Source organism: Atta colombica, unplaced genomic scaffold (genome assembly GCF_001594045.1).
Source record: "Atta colombica isolate Treedump-2 unplaced genomic scaffold, Acol1.0 scaffold135, whole genome shotgun sequence".
Lineage (NCBI taxonomy): Eukaryota > Metazoa > Arthropoda > Insecta > Hymenoptera > Formicidae > Atta > Atta colombica.
The window spans coordinates 591,043-611,279 of record NW_017259223.1 but is presented as its reverse complement, the minus strand read 5'-3'; the positions used below and the strand labels follow the sequence as shown (position 1 = coordinate 611,279).

Genomic DNA, 20,237 nt, shown 5'->3' with positions numbered 1-20,237 from the left:
TTATGCTTTTAATATTATTAAAATATTTATTAATTATTAATTATTCTTATATAAATGTAATTTGAATTCACAATAAGTAACGGAAAGGTCGATTCATGCTGCATCTTATGTTTAAATAATAAAATTTTGGTGTGATTTTATGTACATAGTCCAATTCTACAAATGCGCGCCAAAATCATTTTCAGTCTTTAAACAATCTTAAACTGAATTAGAGTAAAAGTTTTACAATTAAATTAAAGTAAATGTTATATTACTTTGTAATATTTATATAATATTATAGTAACACTAAATAATGTTACTTTTAATAATCATAATATCAAGAGTGGACATGTAATCATCAATTAATATTTTAGGAATATTATTTAATATTATGTATAATGATATTAAAAAACAATCCTGGAAAATTATTGAACAAATAATTCTTATGGTTGTCATTATTAAAAGTTCACGCCTTTTTGGTTAGTGTAATGGCAATTAAAAATTAATAGTTTAATTTAAAAACGGAAACAATATCAAAAGTTGTGAGTATTATCGGAGCTATCACAAATTGTGAATTTGAAGATACATGTAAAGTATTTAAACAAATCTGCATTATTTTTCGCGCGAAGCTGAAGGAAGGGGAAGAGTGATAAGAGAAACGTTAAATAAAGACCTCGATGCGCAAATAGGCGGGTCGATTGATTAAAGAAATTCTATCGTATCGGATGCTGCTCAAGTTATTACAGGGCAAAGGTTCAAGTCGATAAACGTTCGTGTTATTTACGTGCAGTATCGTTGTGTTTAAAGAGCTAAAAGATTTAATATAGTTAACATGTGTAAGCTTAGGTATACCTAGCCCTGAAGCCATTACGCCATGAATAAATAGCCAACGTTCTATCTTTTGGGGTAGAAATTTTCGGTACACTTTTGTCAGGTGATACAATGTAAAAGAGGATTGAATGCTGAATAATTTAATCAAAATTGATATGTGCGCAGACGCGCAGGATATATCCTTCGCGAGATGCACGGAGCAGGATGCGGGTTGACTTCGGGGTCAAGGACGACTCGGCGGAGCGTGCACCCTGTACACCTCCTTTCATTCTCTAACGTTGGGGAGACCGAGAGATGCTCGACATGTTGTTTAGAGCATCGACCGACCTTGGTTGCAAGCGTTATACATCGAATCGTTGCATATGGAACGTTGGATTTCGATAGTGTTAGTTTTGTGATATGCTCTCATAAAATAAACATCTCTTGATAATCAAGTATTGTACACGAAATCCCATTAAAACAACATGATCCTTTCACGAGATACATTTTAATTTTTGTGAAGTGTTTGTGACTTTTTAAATTATATTAAACTTAGAAAATTGATGTAGTAATACTCTATACTTTAATTTTAAAATTGACTTATGTATTATAACATTTTGAAACATTTTTATATGAATTCTACATTTTGAGAAAGTCGAGGTAATTTGATGCAGAAGAGATAAATTGATGCAGAAAAATAATTATTAATGTACGAGCATAGCAGTTCTTTTCATCCAGATTATAAAATTGAAAATATTTTGATTTGTATTTCTTTTCATCTTGCAGATTTTGACCTCCTCAATTATCTGTATTTCATCACATACATTATTTCTTTTAGAATTGAATATATAAATTTACACAAATTAACAAGTTAATTATTCGACTGGTATAGCTGAAGTGGCGAGGAAAATTGAGAGTGTAGAAGTGTTTCACGTGCTACTCGCATAAGAACGACGCGAGCATTAGGGCCTGCGGACCCTTCGCTTGTCTCGACGTCTCTCCGCAGTTCACTATTGCCACTTTGAAGCTCGTTCACCTTGAGCTCTGAACAGTGATTCTCATTTCTCATGTTCATGTTACATACGCACAATAATAATATAATTACGTAAATATTTGATTAGTGTATTCAATTATTGGTGGGCAGTCGCACAAATTGAAAATTTGGCTTCAACGATACATCAAATTGATATTCTTAATAATGTTTTCACACAAGTAACTCACATTAGAAATAATAAACACATTATCATTTATTAGATGCAATTTATCAAAATGTAATTTCTCAAGAGAATGCGTGTTTAGATTTTCAGATGGACACTGAGAAACTAACTTATGCATTCTTCGTTTCTTTTACTTTTGGTAGATTGAAATTTAAGATTTCATACATTCTAGGTCGAATCGATATGGACATTTTTATTTATTATAATATTTAGAAAATATATTAAGGATATATTAATATAATAAAATTAAAATTAATTTTAACGAGATTTTAAAAATGTCGATTTCTTTTTCTTTCGGAATTTTGTGCGGTTGAAATTGTTGATTATTTCGCTGAAAATCAGATTCGCTTGGTTCTTACGTTCGTATGATTTCGTGTCAGTATCAAGTTCGAACCGGCTGTAAACAGATATGTGAATCCAGAATAGCATCGTGTGTTGCACGTACTTTAATTACCCATTTTTTATTTCACTCCAATTACTTCGACGCCTTCCTACTATATTCGAAAGAGATCGCTTTCCATCATGACTGGCGAAGATCCTTACATCGCATTGACTTATTATCATGTGCGCGTTCTCGCCGTTCTTGCCATCCTACACTTTTTTGTACACTTTCTCTCTGTGCGACTTTAAATTTATAGGGAGACTTACTACAAGTTTTCTAATATTTTGCGTTTTCACAAATTCACTGTAAATTAAAACATTACGCCAAAATTGAAAACTATAATTTTTTTTAAAAGAATCATCACTTCAACATGATATCTGATATTTTATTGTTATTTATATGTAAAATTGATATTTTCGAAATATATTGTTTTACATGCAACAATACATTAATTCACGTGTAAAACTTTATGCATGTTTGATGGGAAATTAGTTTTATCAGGAAAAGATTTTTGCTTTTGGCAAAGATGACCGACCGTCGCAAGAGTAAGACAATTATTATAGCGATAATACTATTCAGGTGCATACCTGTTGGACGTAATTCAAACAGGATGAGGGAGGGACAGAGAGAACAGCGAAAACCGGCGGGAGCACATTTCAACGCTGATTGGTTTCCCGTAATTTTCGAGGAACTTGAGTTACATTGACGGTTTGGAGGGTGATTGGAGGTCGGTTCGTGATCGAACAGATGGAAAGACAATGAAATGTGGAAAAGAGGGTAAGAAAGGAAGGCATTGACAAAATGACAATATAACATTAATTATATCTTAAGAATTATTTGGGTGTCTTGAATGAATCCTTTTTTCATATACAAATTCTTGCAATTCTATACTAATTTAAAATGCTTTTTTTTTTTTTAAATATTTAAAATTAAAAATCTAATAATATAAGCAACTATAAATCTTAATTATTATTAACATGTAATCCATTCTTTGCTTTGTCCTTGACATTTTAATAAAAAGCGACAATTCTGAATAGAATTTTTATTATTTATTATTTTGAATTGAAGAATAGTTAAGAAAATCATATAATTTATTTTCGTCTGGACTTTAATAAAAAATGAATTTGACACTTATCTGTAAAAGTATGTAATGTTAAAATTGCATAGTTGCTGCGTATGATAATCAACTAATTTTCTTACACCCGCTCTTTAAGGAAATATGATTGCAAATGGGGGAAATGTTAAAATTATAATACAATTGCAAGTTGTGTAGCACACTCCGTATTTTGCACTTAATATCCATACTAATTACATGTAAATTACTTGAATTGTTTGCACAAGACAGTAACATTTTAACAATACCTTACGCCTCATATTCATGAAGTGAATTGAAATCATTTTCCGTTGAATATTTATAATAACCTTCTAATTTCTCGTTGTTTACCAACGAGTTAAATCTTATATCAATTTTCTGTTTTATCTTTCTGGACATAAAATAAACTGTAAACGTATAAACAATAGATTTTTCATTATCTCTATCAAAGCTGCGGCAAACAGAAATAATTCGACAAATAAGATATCGTTTCCACTAGTCATCACGATGTTCTGGCGCAATTATCATATAATTCAGCGCTTATCATTGATCAGATGCGGTAGATTCGATAAGCGAATCGCGTTTCTGATTGTGATTTCAAGGTGGAGGTCGTCCGAGCCATGCGATTCTGGAATAGTTCCTACTGATTCCCTGCACGAGAGCCAATTCGATCGACCTCGCTTCCATTTCCATCCGGAAGTGAGGACACGATGAAGGGAAATCGAACATTCGCTCGTCATGCATACTGGGTGTCTCGCAAGAAGACAACCCATGAACTTTTCGAGCACATGTGAATCATTCTAAATGAGGAAAAAAAAAAGAAAAATTATATTTATTCAACTTGTTATCTGTTATCCTTATCCAGATGTCAATGAGGAAAAATAACGTAAAAGTGGGATCATACAAAAAACAATGGTTGGATGGTGGAAAAAAAAACAATGGTTTTATTTTCGTTTGAAAATTCTTTCTTTTTCATTGCGTTGTTTTGCTTTGGCATGTTGAGTTCTTTATTCATTGAGGGAGATGCCATACGATACGAAATAATCTTTTATAGACACATCGATGTCTATGATACGATGCTTAAATAATCATATTTCGGATGAGGCGATCGGATCATATAACTCGTCTTCCGCACTTTTTATTGCGGACGAATTGTGCTCGAAAGGTGCGAGTCGAGTCAGCGAAAGCTTGCGTAATACCTGACCTATTGTGCTCGTTAGGGACATTCGGGATCAGCTATTGGATAAGACCTCTTTTTCCTTATCCTCCATCTTCTCCTTATCATCCCGCTCCCTCTTCACCGCAATGCGAACGATATCATCTTCTGGGATATACCCCCTATCGCTGAAAGGGATTGGACCTTCAGGAAGGAAACCCTAACTTCCACTGAAGGACCTCCACCTAATTCTATGGGGCAGGAGTCTCAGGATTTAGAACGGAGGTGCACTTTGGAGATTTCTCCTTCCTTCCTCTACTGCTGTCCTGCTCGCTTCCTTAACGATCACGTCCTGCGAAGCTAGCAGGAACGTTGAGATCAGACGATTTGTCTGTGGGTTCGTCTTAGAAAAAGATTCTTATAGAAGAAATACGAGGAGATTGGAAGGAAACACGTTGGCAGATCTGGTGTGAAGCGCATCCTTAAGAAACTATTTCGTGTCAATAATTTCAACTTCTCTAAGAGATTTTAGTAACACTCATTGATTGCTATTATTGTGGGATTACTTCTTTTCTCAAATAATTTATATCACACTGAAAGAAAAATTGGCTGCAACAAATGAGATAGTAAAATATGGCATAGCATTTTCAATTGGCTGCAGCAGCCAATTTTTTATTGCAACAACCAATTTTTGCGTTAGTCTATCTATCCGCAATGTCAACCTAGGATTTCGATAGGCTAACGCAACCAAAAATTGGCTGCTATAATCAATTAAAAATGCTATGCCATATTCAGCCAATCTTTTCTTTCAGTGTATGATTTTTGTAGTTTTGTGTAAATTTTTCCTTTGATATAGATATTGTTCGAGTATAATTTAATTCTTGTGTTAACAATTTTTTTTTAGTTAAATAATATTTCATGAAAAAATATAAAAGAGTCAGTGAGGAATTCATATGTTCTCGTATATTGCATTTCAAAATTGAATATAATGTTAAATGTATATTTTTTTTTATTTTAAAATTAATAATGAAATTTTTGATAATTTAGCTTTATTGTTTAAAAACGTCCAATGTTAAAATCTGAGAAGTTACAAATGCTACGCTATCGGATATAGAAAGGGTCAATGTTCGCAGATTTTTTATTTGCTTTCTTTCTTGTTCCGTGGATTCTCGGCATTTGGGATAGCGATTGATCTTTTTTTTTTTTTTCTTCACGACGGTTGTGTAGGTCGTGTCTAGCAAAGATCGCGTTTAATAGATTGTGCCAACTGGTATCCGAGTAGAGTGTCGGCCATCCTACTACTTCTTTTTTCCTTTCCTTCTTCCTTTCCTTTCCGCGAGATCGTGCCGCACGTCGTAACCTTTCGTGATGCCCTTTTTTTCTTTCTTTCTAGTTCAGATTTTCACGATGTGTCAAATTTCTACTCGAAATTTTCCGGTTTTTGAACAATGTTCAAACTCGAATTTGATTTTACTTGAATTATTTGTTTATTTAATTTGTTTGGCTATTCTATCCGATTGCACACAATTATTTTGTATCTTTTTTATCACAAAATATTGAGTTGAGCATATAATATTAAGCTACATTAATTGAGTTATATTAATGTAAAATTTAAAGTTCTTAATGTTATCATATATGTATGTAATATATATATATATATATTAGGTATGGGAAAAAGTTGCATTTTTTTAATGTCATCTAATGGGAAAACCTAATAAATCATAGTTGGATGATTTTTCGTAAAATAATAACAAATAAAATATCATAAATATCAGGGAAATACATTAAATAATTCTTTAGAATATGATTTCAAATATAAAGATGATGTATTTTATACCCTTTTTATCACAAAATATTAAGTTAATATTAAGTTTACATTAATTTATATTTTAAACAGTACTTTTTAAACGAGAGCTATTTTAAAGCTAACGAATGAGTGTTCCACGTTATGCATGAATCAGGAGCGGCGCACATGTGGCGCGGCGTATGAGTGTATACGTTATTATTTTACTATTTTGATAAAGATTTTTTTGATAAAAACTATACATGATATCTAAATATCACTATTTTGAATATAATTTATTTAAGAAGAGAAAATTTTCTAATCGATATCGCCAACGAAACCATTGAAAATAGTAGACTAAACAATTCGTAAATAATTTTGATACAAGATCATTATTTCACATGTTTTGAAAATGTGTGTGATTCTGAAAAAAGCCACATTTTTAACTTAATAAATTAAAGCATGAGTTGTCTAATCTACTATTTTACTTTCAGTTGTTTCTTTGACGATTAGAAAATTTTTTTCTTAAGTAAGTTTTATTCAAAACAATTTCGATATCATGTATAATTAATTATTATTATAATAATAATAATTATTATTATTATTTTTATAAAATCTTTATCAAAATAGTAAAATAAAACTCATAACACCGCGCCATGCCGGTGTGCGTGTATGTGTATGTGTGTGAACAAGACTGAGGTTCCGGAACCCATCGAAAAAAATGTTGCAACTTTTCTATGACCGACTATATATACATATAGTATATAATATATACAGGACATTCGGTAAAGACTATAATTACGCTTAAAAGTAGATATTTGAGATTATTTTGAGATGAGAATTCTAATACCAAAATATTGTCGAAAGTATAATTTTTTAATTATGAGCACTTAAAGTTAGCGAATTATGCCGCTTAAAGTTCGCGCGCTTATAGGTGTGGTTGGATTTTCCATATCACATCTGAATACGCAAACTTCAGACGGTATAATTCGATAACAAGTACTTAGTTTAAAAACTATTAAAATTTCGATATTTTGATATTAAAATTTTCATCTCAAAATAATCTTAGGAATTTATCTTTAAATATTGTTACGGTCTTTATCAAACATCCTGTATGTTCTATGTATGTATATATAAAAAATATTATCTCTTTGACTAAATAAATATTTATTTAACTAATACTTATAATTATTAGGTGTACTACTTAATTCTCAGCCCCTACATTTAATCAACTACAGCATCTATTAAAATTAAAATTTTTTTTCTATATATGACTATATAGTCACTGTAAAGCGCCATCCTTTAGCTTTAAAACGAGGTATAACAATTGGCGATGCTGCCGAAAATAAATATAATCTCAAAATTTGAGTAATGAAAGTGATGTTTGAAAAGCAGCATTTAAAGTAATACCTCCTTTCACATTTCAACTGAAGAAAAATACTGGCGAGACTAAATTTGCTTGGCCTTAGATGAAAATACTATTTTTTATAATATGTGTAAAAAATAGTTTTAAACGTTTTGAAATGTTTGGGAATTTTAACCTCCAAGGTTTAATCTCCAAAACATCTCCAATTTTAATCTCCAAAGCATCGTAGATAATAAAAAAAAATTGAAGACAAAGAATTAGAACTGTTAGATAAAAATCCTTGTTAGACTCAAGAAGATTGAAAGATTATTCATTTTTATGTAAATAAAAATTTTCGCATTTTCATTAAAAAGCTCGAAAATTAAGTTGTACATCTAATAATGTATTTCTTTTTTTATTTCTTTTATTGGAGGATATATGTATTTAAGTAAAATATAATGTTTGATTTAAATACATACATTTTTTTATTGGAAGTAGGAAAGACGAGTTAAATTAATTTATTTTCAAATGAACAATTTTTGTCTTAATTTAGCTGAATAAAAATTGTCTCTAAAATTACACTGTTATAATTAAAAAAAATTACTTTGCATTATATATTTATTTTTTCTATTTTTTCACAATATATTTAAATGAAATTTTTCAAGACACTCGTATAACTTCAATTCTTCTATTCCGTTAGACGTAATCTAATGTGATGTGTATATTGTGCCATTGCAATTGAGTCGCGGAGTACATCGAACCCGCGCAGGTGAAAGTGAACCAAAGTGCGGTACTCTCGCACATTCGTGTTTGTTAGACAGTCGAATCCTCTTGGTTTGTGAAATCAGCAAAGGTTAAGCCACGTGTCACAATTCTATAACAAGATCGCATTCTCATCGTTGACATTAGTATATTTGTTTTCGTCCTGCTTCATGCAATGATCTGATTTGAAACGTAATGTTGAAATTATTTTCTTTTTGAAAGGTGACATGCGTGTATTCTATCTATTGTGTCTCAGATATGCGCAAAAAAAATCTTAAAAACTGAGATAACAAAATATTATGGAGTAACTTTTTATAATTTTTTTTTTATAAATGTATGTTATTTCTAGTAATGCAAAAATGCTTTCACATTTAAAATATATAATATTAAACTTGTATTATTTATATATATATTATTTCTTATATTAATAAGTACGTATATTAAAAAATAGAGAATTTTTCTCATTTATTTTATAATACATTTTCATATATTTTTATTAGAGCACAGATTAAAAAAATGTTACTATTTAATAATACTATTAAAATAACTTATGATCTAGATTCCTAGACAGTAAACTGTCACCAAATTTGTCGTATTATTTTTAAAGTGAAATTTAAAATAATCTGTAATTTTTTTATAATTTTATTATTATTTTGAAAATATGTATAAAACATTTTTAATAAGAATTATAAAAAATTGTGTTTTAGAAATTTTATTTTATTAAGTATCTATACATTTAATTCATAAAAAATTTTCCTCTCTTCTTCCTGGATCATCGTTTTTTTTAAAAAGTATACATGTGTAAGTTACTTTTTTCTTGTGACTCAGATATGAAACTTTATTCGCGTGGCAAATGGAAATACATCGAAAATTATACAGAAATGGAGAAAGGATGAAATGCGCTCATCATGGTTTTTCAACTGAAACGAATGTTGCATTCGACCTGGTTCGACCTATAGACAGGCTACATTATCGGAGTCTGGCTAACGGTCGGACGTGCTCTAGCGAATAACTGTATCGTTTCAGAAAAGAGCACAGTACGTGCTCGGTGAAAGGTTACTTAGGTTATGGATGTTTATCTAGATGCGCATACGAATCAAATCCAAAGAAAAAAAAAAGAGAATAAAGATAAATTTGTTATTTGCCGAATAATATGAGAACAACGTAATAATATAATCAGCTTCTAACGTCTCCATAATTTTTATACAATCTCGTAATAGCAAATCTCGAAATAGCGCGAAAAGTCTTCCACTATGAGTAGAGAGTAGCAGTCATTAAAATCTTGAATTTCATTGTTTTGGAGTAAAGTAGAGATAATCTCGTTATAGCATTCAGACTCCCGAACCGCGGGCTATAAGAAACGTGAAGACAGAAATTGAGAAGAGGTGTGTGTGTGTGTGTGTGTGTGTGTGTGTGTGTGTGTGTGTGTGTGCGCGCGCGCGCGCGCGTGTGTGTGTGTGTGTGTGTGTGTGTGTGTGTGTGTGTGTGTAGCCTCGTCGTTACGTCCATAATGACAGATAATGTTCACGAGGTTCTAATCGTCTAATCGCGGCGTGCAGCTCGTAACCATAACTCGTGATGATCGTGCACTTTTGTCCCTCTTACCTGACCTGACCCAAACCGGAAGAAAATTGTCCATAAATAATGTACGAATAGTCGTTTGACGTAGGTCATATTTTTTACTACAATTTATTATAATTTTATTATTGCGGTTTGTATGCTTTATTGTTTTCATGCGGTTTATTTTATATTTTATACAATATTTTATATTAATGATGTAAAAAGTATGAAAGTTTTTCTTTTTTTATTAAGTTCTACTTTCAATAATTAATTTAGAAACAATTAGTTTTGGAAACAAAAAATTTTTTCTACACTTATAAATAAAAGAAAATCCTAATTTTCGATCGAAATTTTTAATAAGATTTTATAAAAAAAATTTTAGAGCTTAAATATTTCTGTGTGTGAATTTATATATATATATCTCTGATTTTTTTCTACTTCAGTATTAAAGAGTATTGAATCTAAAGGCGATAATTTTGATCGATTGAAATCTGTGATTTTAAAGCTGTGCAATTTTTCACTGAATGAATTTAACAGGAATCTAATACATTCTGATATTACTTGTATTTCTACCTCTGCTTCTTCTATGCCGTATTAAGAAGAGAAAGATCTTGGATCGAGGATACGGAAATACTAGAATGGATACATCGGTAAGGTGGGAGACGGGAAAAGCTTTACGTTCGAGTCATGCGTTGAATAAGTCATGAAGGATAACCGCGCGATTTTATCATTGGCGAGAAACTGTGTGACTGCGCAACGAATGCGAATAAAGCGGATAAGCGTTTGTTTCAAAATTTCGGATACTTTTCGCTACGCGCATAATACTTTTCTTGCATTTGGCGCACATTATGAATCGCCAAGTTAATTCTTACTTTTCGAATGTAAGAGTTAATCATATTAGTCTTTTTTTATTATGTACTTGTCTTCGCACCTTCGGCATTTAAAATGAAAGAAATGTATTATGAAGGCCAAAAGGGTTGAACTACAATATCGCTGAGAAAGATAGAAGTTTTCCGGTTTGCTGTCCCTTCGACGGATTCCAAACGAGACTTTAAAGCGCGATGAAAGTTTTATTGAGCTAGTAGAAGAGAGGAAGAGAAAGGAACTTCCTGCGAGACTCCAAATTTTATGATCAACGAAGTTTTATCCTTGTCCCCGGAAAAAACAAAACGACTCGTCAATGCGTTTTTTCTTAATTCGAAACTTTCCGGAGCGGGACGAAGGAACGTGAATATATAATATATGAGAAATTGAATTGAAAATTTTATAGGACTAATACAAGAAATGCTGTTAGATTCAGCAAAAATAATTTTGGCAGAAAATTATCTCTGGTTACATTTTGAACATAACTTACATTGATACGAAGAAGATAAAACAAAGTTGTATAGAGGAACAGAAGAGGACGAGGAAGAAAAGGGATAAAGGAAGAGAAGGGATATACGAGGAGAAATAGCCGGCGTAATCACGTACGGGGTTCGAAAGGTCAAGATCAAGTTGCCGGGGGAGATGTGATCTAAAACCATAGATACAGAGAGAAAGGGGGTGTTACGAGCGTGGGAGAGAACAGAAGAATAATGCTCTTCTATGCCATCGACTTTAAAAATAAGGTGGCAATTGGCCAGCGTTTCTATTTGAGTATACGCCGTTTTTTTATCAATTTATGCTTTTTTTCTCGTTTCATACACGTAATATGTAACGCTATGAAGTTAACTTAATGTGGCAGAACCAGGAGATGTTTTATACAATGACGCGTGAATTTTCGGTCTTGTATTCTTTTTACAGCATAGGAAACGGATAAAGTAATACATTCCCAATACCGAAGAGGACATGCATTTACCTCTAAATCCCTCGGACATAGGATCGAGCTGGTCTCAGGATTTGCTACTCTGAATTGAGGGAGTCTAATGAAGGCACGTGCGGACTCGCCTTTGTCGTTCACTAAGGATTTCGACACAACTAGAAACAGCTTAATTAAGCGAAACCAGCATTACACAGCTGTCCGTATGCATATACACATGCCGGTGAATACCCATGTGAGTGTAGACTCAACTATACCGGGTGTTCCACACAATGCATATCAAGACTTTTACTCTGTAATTTTTGTATGTTAATTTAATCGATATTTTTTGATGTAACATCTTTCTTAATATAATTATTCCTTAGTATTTGATATAATATTTCTATGAAATATTTTTAACATATAATAATGTTACGGTTAATAAAATGATTGGAGAGAGATTTAACAATTTTCTTTACATTTTTATAAATTTGTTTTAAAAATGTCGAATGTTTCGTAAAAGTTGTATCGTTGTATATTTGTAAAAGATTGATATCTGTACGTAACATTTAATGATTATTCGATGGAATTAGCTTTATAAAAGCGCTGTTGAAAAATTACAATATTTTACATACAATAATCCGTTTTAATTAGTACATTTTCTTCTGCAGTATTAACATTACTGAGATTAAAATTACTACTATTATAATTTTCATAATCGATTCATAAAGATTACGAAAAGACTTACAAAAATGTCATATTCAGAACTAATCATTTTGTCATAAATATTTATATCACATTGAGTTTGGTACGATTGAAATTATAACTCTGCGCGATTAATTGAAAGGGTCAAAGATAAGAGACGAGAAAAAATCTTCCGCGAAAAGGAGCTTGCGGAGATCTGAGGCAAAACTCAGCTTTAAATGGAATCCCGTTTTGGGAAGCTGCATACAGTTTAATTAAGCCAGACCCATTTCGCTTGTGTCTACAAACAGTATTTTGCAGTAATGCTTCTAGTTGCTTCTCTCTCTTCCTTTTCTCTCGTTCTCTGTCCGATCTCTGTATAGAATGAGCGCCAGTTGAAGGAAGTCCAAGTTCGCCTAAGTCTCGACTCTCGAGTGTCCATCCTAATGAATTGCTAAACTATTCCGAATCCCCTCTCAAACGAAAGCTCGATTTCCTTGAATGGTTGACCTTTCCTTTGGGTTTAATGCCCGATTAATCAAGGATACTAATTTTACTAAAAATTTGAGAATGTTGGAGTTGAGAAAATTCCGTCGTTTAATAGTAATTTAATAAAAAACCGATTGGACTTAATTGATTGATATCTAAGGTATCGAAAATGGGAGTTAAGAATTTGTTTGGTATTTATTTGCTTCTGGAGTAATAAATAATGATTAATGGAGCATAATTAATTGTTTTTATATGTATATTATATATTTTACCATATTTGTTTATACAGCTTTGCGCGTTGAAAACGTTACTTTTGATTTTATTTTGTGAGCAAATCTATGTTTACTATATTTTAAAAGTAATAAATTTTAATTTTATTCTCCTCCCTCCAATATATCCAGAATATTTCGATATCTCTTTGCAGTATTTTATATAGTTACATCGAAGTAACTTTTAACTCTTTATCTTTTTTTTTATTTTTTTTTTATTTTTTTTTAGATCAATGCCATATTTTAATAGAATATAAGTGACAAGTTATCCTTAATTTAGATAGATTTAAAACTAATTGTCTACGAGTATTGTAGAAGCAATAAATATGCAATGTTTAATAGCTAGATTATAAAACTAAAAATTTTTACATAATTAATACATAATTGTTCACAAATAAAAGAATAACTTGATTTTTTAGAATCAGAACACTAGATTAATAAAAATTAATAAGTTATACAGAATTTTTATTGTTAGAATAAAAAGATAGATATTTACGATTCAAAGTCGCAATAAATCGTATTATGTGGATATAAATAATGTAACTGGAATCAATACAGTAGCATAATTATAAACTATAGAGAAATTTTAGCATTGAGAATTAATTGTATAATAGAGCAAGGTAAAGATAAAAACAAATGAAAAGGAAAAGGAAAGAAAGAAAGAAGGACAGAATAAAGACAAGGACATGGAAATAAAAGATAGAGGATGAAAGACGAATATGAAATAAGGGGGATGATGATGCAGCAGCGTAATGGGATGGATAGATAGACAGAAGAAAGGAGGGGGAAAGATATCGGAGGAGAAGTTACGAGGCTGTTTACAGGCGGCTGTTAAAGCGATCTAACTCATGGCCGGCCATTGCTCCCGCCAGGCTTGGCTACGCAACGCAACGTTGTTCGCGCTTAATACAAGTCGCCTCAAGCGCAGCTAGTTCCATTTTGCGACTAAATCGAGTAAATTGTTTAAATTTCAGTATATCTTGAAATCCTCGATTAAAAGGAAAAGATATCAGATATTTTGAAATCGTGAAATAGAAAATGAAACAAACAGTGTAGCGAATTACTCGTTTTCCGCTTGGCGATTTTGCGGGCGAATTATCGACTAATATTCGACTGTTGCCGCTCGTTGCGTCTCCAAGGCATTCTCCCTTTGAGGGCAATCTTCCACATATATACCCCGATCCGCGGGTCTGCCGTAACCGCGTCTTTGCCGAACTACCCCAACGACTCCAACGCGCGGGAATTCCGTGCGAAGTATTTATTCATCAGGGTAACCCCTACTGGTAAAGGAATTTCATAATGCCGCTGTCACACGCTGCCATTGATTGAAGGATCGCTTCTCTACTCCTCTCCTCCATTGCCCTTCCCCTGTCACAAAAATGTTGCTGTTGATTGAAAATGGCAGGCACCATACAGTGTTCTTGGAAAACGTACTTTTTACAGATATTCTTTCACGATATTTTAATTCTCTGCAATGGCATTTGAATTTAACCTCAATAAAGGTGAAAAACATCGAAGATTTATTTATTTCAAATTTTTATTTTAATTACAAGAATATATAATGTTGTTAATTTAAATAGTGATTATCTTTAATAGTTCCAGATATCCTTAAGAGTTCGAAGGAAAATTATATCCTAAAGAAGATGATGAAAGCCTAATCAGTATTACAGATATATCTTGTACATATATACATCGTGTACATGTCCAGAGAGGAGACATAGTAAGGCTATGTAGATAGAAACGCGTCTATTTACGGCTAAAACATGTCCACTCTGCAGCTCACGGGGCATAATACCGTTTAATGACGTCATTAAGCTAGAGCGGGCTTATTGTTTCTCGTAAAGTGTATGTGCAAACGCGTCATTCTCTTTCTGGATGGGTTTAAGCTCTATTCACATATATCATGCATATAAGAAAAATTCTTTTCCGATGAAATATTCGATGATGAAAAAAAGAGATTGAAGTATAACAACTTAATTTTGAAAGCGACAAATTTCCTTTTTCATTATTTTCTAAATTTCTTTTTATTTATTTCTTTTGTTTTAACATTTCGTTTTTGTGTGAATTTATCTTAATTCGAAATTTCCGTGGTCTCATTCTTCCATTATAGTCGTCGGAGTCTTTATTTTCCAGAATAGTGACTATAAAGCAATCGTAAACTTATAATTAAATGCCGCTAATGGCACGTGTTTGGTACATGCGATAATATGCACGCATCCTCGCGACATTGCATTTCGCCGAAAATAGATATTTTTAGCTATTTTTTCACGATAATTAAGATATTATTTTAACAAAAAAATTTTTATATTTTGGCGATAATTGCCTACTCTCTAAATCTGAATCAATGGATAGTCACTAATTACTCAGTGGTATATTTGACACTGATAATCAGTGAAATTTAATTAAAAAAGGAAAAATGTTTGAGTATTACATAACTAAATTACTGATATTTGCATATTAATTTCAATTTTCCAATACTACATTCATTAAATTTATGCACTAAAACAAGGTTAGTTAGATCACATAATAAAGATGAGTTAGGTTAGGGATCTCACATTTCATTCACTGATTATCAGTGGTATGCTTGGCACTGATATCAGTGATTATCCATAGAGATAAGACTAATAGAATGGTAAAAGTGCAATTCAATTATTTATAATAAGAGTAATTTAATACAGAAAAAAAATCTGATTGTATTAATAAGAATTCTGATGGAAATAATCAGAATAAATCAGAATTTTCTGATTGAATCTATTCTAGTCGGGATTCTAGTTCAGATAATGAGAATTCTGATTGATTTGGTCAGAATCTTCTGATTTTTAACCAGAAATTTTTCACAGAATAATATGCAAAAAGCGAAAGATGTTGCAGTTGATGACGGTAGTATTTTTTTTTCTGTTACAGGAGAGCCCATCTTAGGACTTGTCTTGAGAAGCTGAAGCTGCTAGTGCCACTCGGGCCTGAAACCTCGAGACACACCACGTTGGGTCTTTTGACCAAAGCCAAGCGTTTTATCAAGGTGAGTAAATTAGTCAAATTACTAAAATTGATATATAAAATTGAATATGATATATAAAGTCGGGTTATCATAGTAAAAAACCAAAAAAAAAAACAGATTATTCTTTTATCTTGTTCGACAGCTAATGATCACTTATTGTTAGATTGAAATTTAAAGTTCTTTACATAAGAATGTTATCTGCGAAAGATTATTATTACTGAAGAAATAAAGAAAAAGAGAAAGACAGGTTAAACTCAGAATTTGAGATATAAGCAGGAAACGCATTAGAAACATTGTTTCCCGATTGAAATAGGTTCAGAAGGGACAAATGGGCGGAGGAAGAGCTACAGGCGGTGTAAAGAAAGGCAGAGCAAGGTGTTGCAGCAAACAGAGTGGCGATGCACAATAGATGCGTAGTTAGTAAATTACAGACTGCCAGGGACAATGGCGTGCGTATCGAGCAAACGCGGCGCGTGTGTGCGTGTCAGAGTTTTCCACGCAGTCTACAGGGTGACGTGGATAGAAGCGCAGTGATTCGAACAGGTGACGAAGGCGCGTGTTCTTTGTTTCCTCGAGTAAATTGTTCTCGTAAAACGTACTTAAAATATTCACCATTCTCGCGCGCGTGCATTATGTTCCGGTTATGTATTCTCGAGGTGTATTCTTAAAGAGACTTTCTTGCCATTTACCTGATTTGTTTTGCTTCCTTTTTCGCGAGACATAGTCTTCTCTTCAAATCTTTCCTTGGTATAATAAAAAAAATTTGTCAATTGCCAAAATGTGTTGTCTTTTAGATGCAATCTATTTCTTCTGTTTCTAAAGTTTTTTTAATGATGCTAAAAGAAATGCGTATTAACAAAATTATTAAATTGCTTGCCAATTTAATACTGTGAACTATTCTAGTTCTGTTCATGATTGCGTTTTAAGACCGAAAAAGATTTCGGCGCGCGGTTTGCAGAATTGAATATATATAAATTCACACTGTGTGAAATACTTAAGCATTAAGATTTTTGAAAATAAGATTATTTCTTTTAAACGCTACAAGAGAATCTCGGTAATAAATAGATGTGTAAATTATTAAATGATATTCATAATGATAATACGATAAAGCCTACAAGATTAGAAAATAGAAATAGGTAATTAAAAATCGAAAAATGCAAAATATCGTTTTGTGATAAACGTGCGTGAAAAGTGAAGGTGTTTATTTTATTGATGTAATTTCTTCATCGTTTGTTACGATCTGAACGCTTGTACTCGGAGCACCCTATAGAATGGCAAGCAGCAATGCGTATCCACCGTTCATTCGTATATGCATAGTCCGCGTGGGAGACTCAGCGTGTACATCAATCTGACCTGCGGGCACCTGTGTATATTATGTGCCTGCGTTAGGTAGGAGAAAAATGTTTGTTCGCCATTTGAGGAGGAAAGCTGCTACGTAATTTAAGAGGGCATCTGCAAACGCAATAAAGATCATAATATCGGAAAATGATGGAGTATCATAAAAGAAACGATTTTATACGTGATATATATACGTTTGATTGTCACATTCGCTTTATAAAAGTCATTTTAAAAAACAAAACTTTTTTTCCGGTACTTAATACTTCACATAGTAACTTCTTGATTGATTCGACAACGACAGTAGGATGATTAATTATGGTAGAATCAAGAAATTCTATAAAACGAAAAATAAAGCGGAGGAATAAAGGAATAAAGAGGTTGAAAAGAGGATAAATAGAAATTGAGAGAAGATAGTGATAAGAGGAACTGAGAAATATGAAAGTGTCGTTTCTGTAGTGGCGGTTTACACCCTCGTGAGGAAGTAAGACGTGAAGGAAAGGATGAGGTGGAGGGTTGAAGCAATTCGTGTTTTGCGAGGTTGGCGGCGTGTAAGTCTTCATTTGTCCGCCTTTGAACTTCTTCTTTTTTGTTTTGCCTGATGGTCTTCATGATTCTTTTTACACTTTGGTAGACCGTCTACCACTAATTATTCTATACGCTTTTCTTTTTTGCCTTATCCGTCTACATTTAGACTATGTGTATAATAATAAATGGATATAAAGAATAGGAAGAATGGCTTGAAACTTTTTTAGTTATAATCAAAAGTGGGATATTGTAGCAATTTTTAATTTTTATGCTCGATATAACTTTATTAAACGTAAGCAAATGTTTAAATAAGTATTTTCAATTTTTATGGAATGCGGAAAATTTATTGAGAATGGTATTAAATCGAGAAAACTAGATTTTTACTTTATTATCATAAAATATTATTATAGACTTTTTTAAACACATTTTTCAAGACTTCAAACTGTTCTTTTTAAATGTTACGTTTTAAATTATGGTACTCTTTATCTATATAGTATATATATTATCTAGATGTGTAGAAAAAGCCATTTTATGTTAAACAATTTTATGATGGAACTATGACCTCCATTAACATTAATACGTAACACAAAACGTTGCAATAATTTCGATGCCGATTATATGTATATTGCAACCAGCATCGGTCGACACAATGTAAATGGTAAGAGTGAACCGAGTCTCACTTCTGAGGTCGGTCGATTGGCTTTATGGTGGAGTATTATAGTTCCGCTTAACGTTTTTCTTAGCCTTGTTTTATCTCCGTTGTAAATTCATATCGAATAAAATGGAAAGCACGAAACCAGGAAATTTCTTACGAGCACGATGTCAGCCGCGTCATAAACTCACACGCAAACACGTCGTCTGTCGTGTGGTACCTTAATCTGTGATCAGGTGATTCGGCGAGCTACTTTCTTACCTCAGTGCCATCCATTCTATATCTAAAGCGATTGATTCTCAGCTATCTTACCGCCCTAAATTTTTTCACTACGGGAACATATCGGCCATGGCACACTTAAAAAAACTTAAAATGGCTAATCGCAGTAGAAAACGTAAGCAGTAGCAAATCCAACATGTTAATTTCCTTATTGCTTATGTCTTACTTACTGCTTGAGTTTTTTGTGTGCCATAGTTTTAACAATCGTGAGATCTTCGCCAATCTTTCTCCTCATGTTAAAATTTTTTTTAAGAATGACACGCACCACGCGCGCGCGCGCGCGCGCATACACACACACACACACACACACACACACACACACACACACACACACACACACACAAATAATAAATACATTTTAAATCTATAAGTGTCTCTTGAGGTAGCATTATATATATTTTTATAGAGATTATCACTCATTTGCTAACAACACAATAATAACATAATTCAAAAAACAGTTTTTCAAAAAAAGTTTGAATTATTAATAAAATAATAAGTAACCTCGAGAGATATCAGATTTGAAATTTAGAAATAGTAAAATAAAAAGATTTTTAAACAGAATCGAAAAATTGGAATTTTAAAAAAGTGCCAGTTTAAAATTTAAAATTTAAACTTTTAAAATTTTCCATTCTAAACGTTCGTAATGAAAAAAATTCGCAGAGCCGACAAATCTACGCATGTCAAACACTACGTAGTGGAATACGCGTTTAGTTGCATTCGATTATTTCCTGTTCGGTGATTTGCACCGGAATTGGTCGGCCTCTTCTTGGTAAGCGCTCGCTGTTGCGTTACGAAATAGCATGTTGTATACAATACAAAGGAAACCGATTATCGGCCGATATTCTATTGGCAGCTCTCAGAATAAAAACAGAATGTTATTTAATATAACGATAAATAATTAATTAAATTAAAACTTTATGTATAAGGAATAGATCACGCTTTCCAACATGTTATAATTAAATTATCGATGCGATAAATCATAAATAAATATAAATAATCATGAATATTATGATACTACAAATTAATTATTTACATTATTATATTCGCTAGCTAGTACAGTAACTGTTACTATATAATTGTAATTGTTCTAAAATGTATTACAGTATACATGTATAATGTTTATATAATACTATATGTTA

At 32.1% G+C, this 20,237-nt stretch overlaps 1 protein-coding gene across 1 annotated transcript in view; it reads left to right on the top strand.

The window, feature by feature from the left end:
• LOC108684524 (max dimerization protein 1-like) overlaps nucleotides 1–20,237 on the top strand; it is a 37,996-nt gene that overhangs the window by 9,659 nt on the left and 8,100 nt on the right. The window contains exon 4 of the mRNA XM_018188885.1: nucleotides 16,211–16,325. Within this exon, the coding sequence (XP_018044374.1) occupies nucleotides 16,211–16,325 (115 nt within the window). The remainder of the gene's footprint in view (nucleotides 1–16,210; nucleotides 16,326–20,237) is intronic.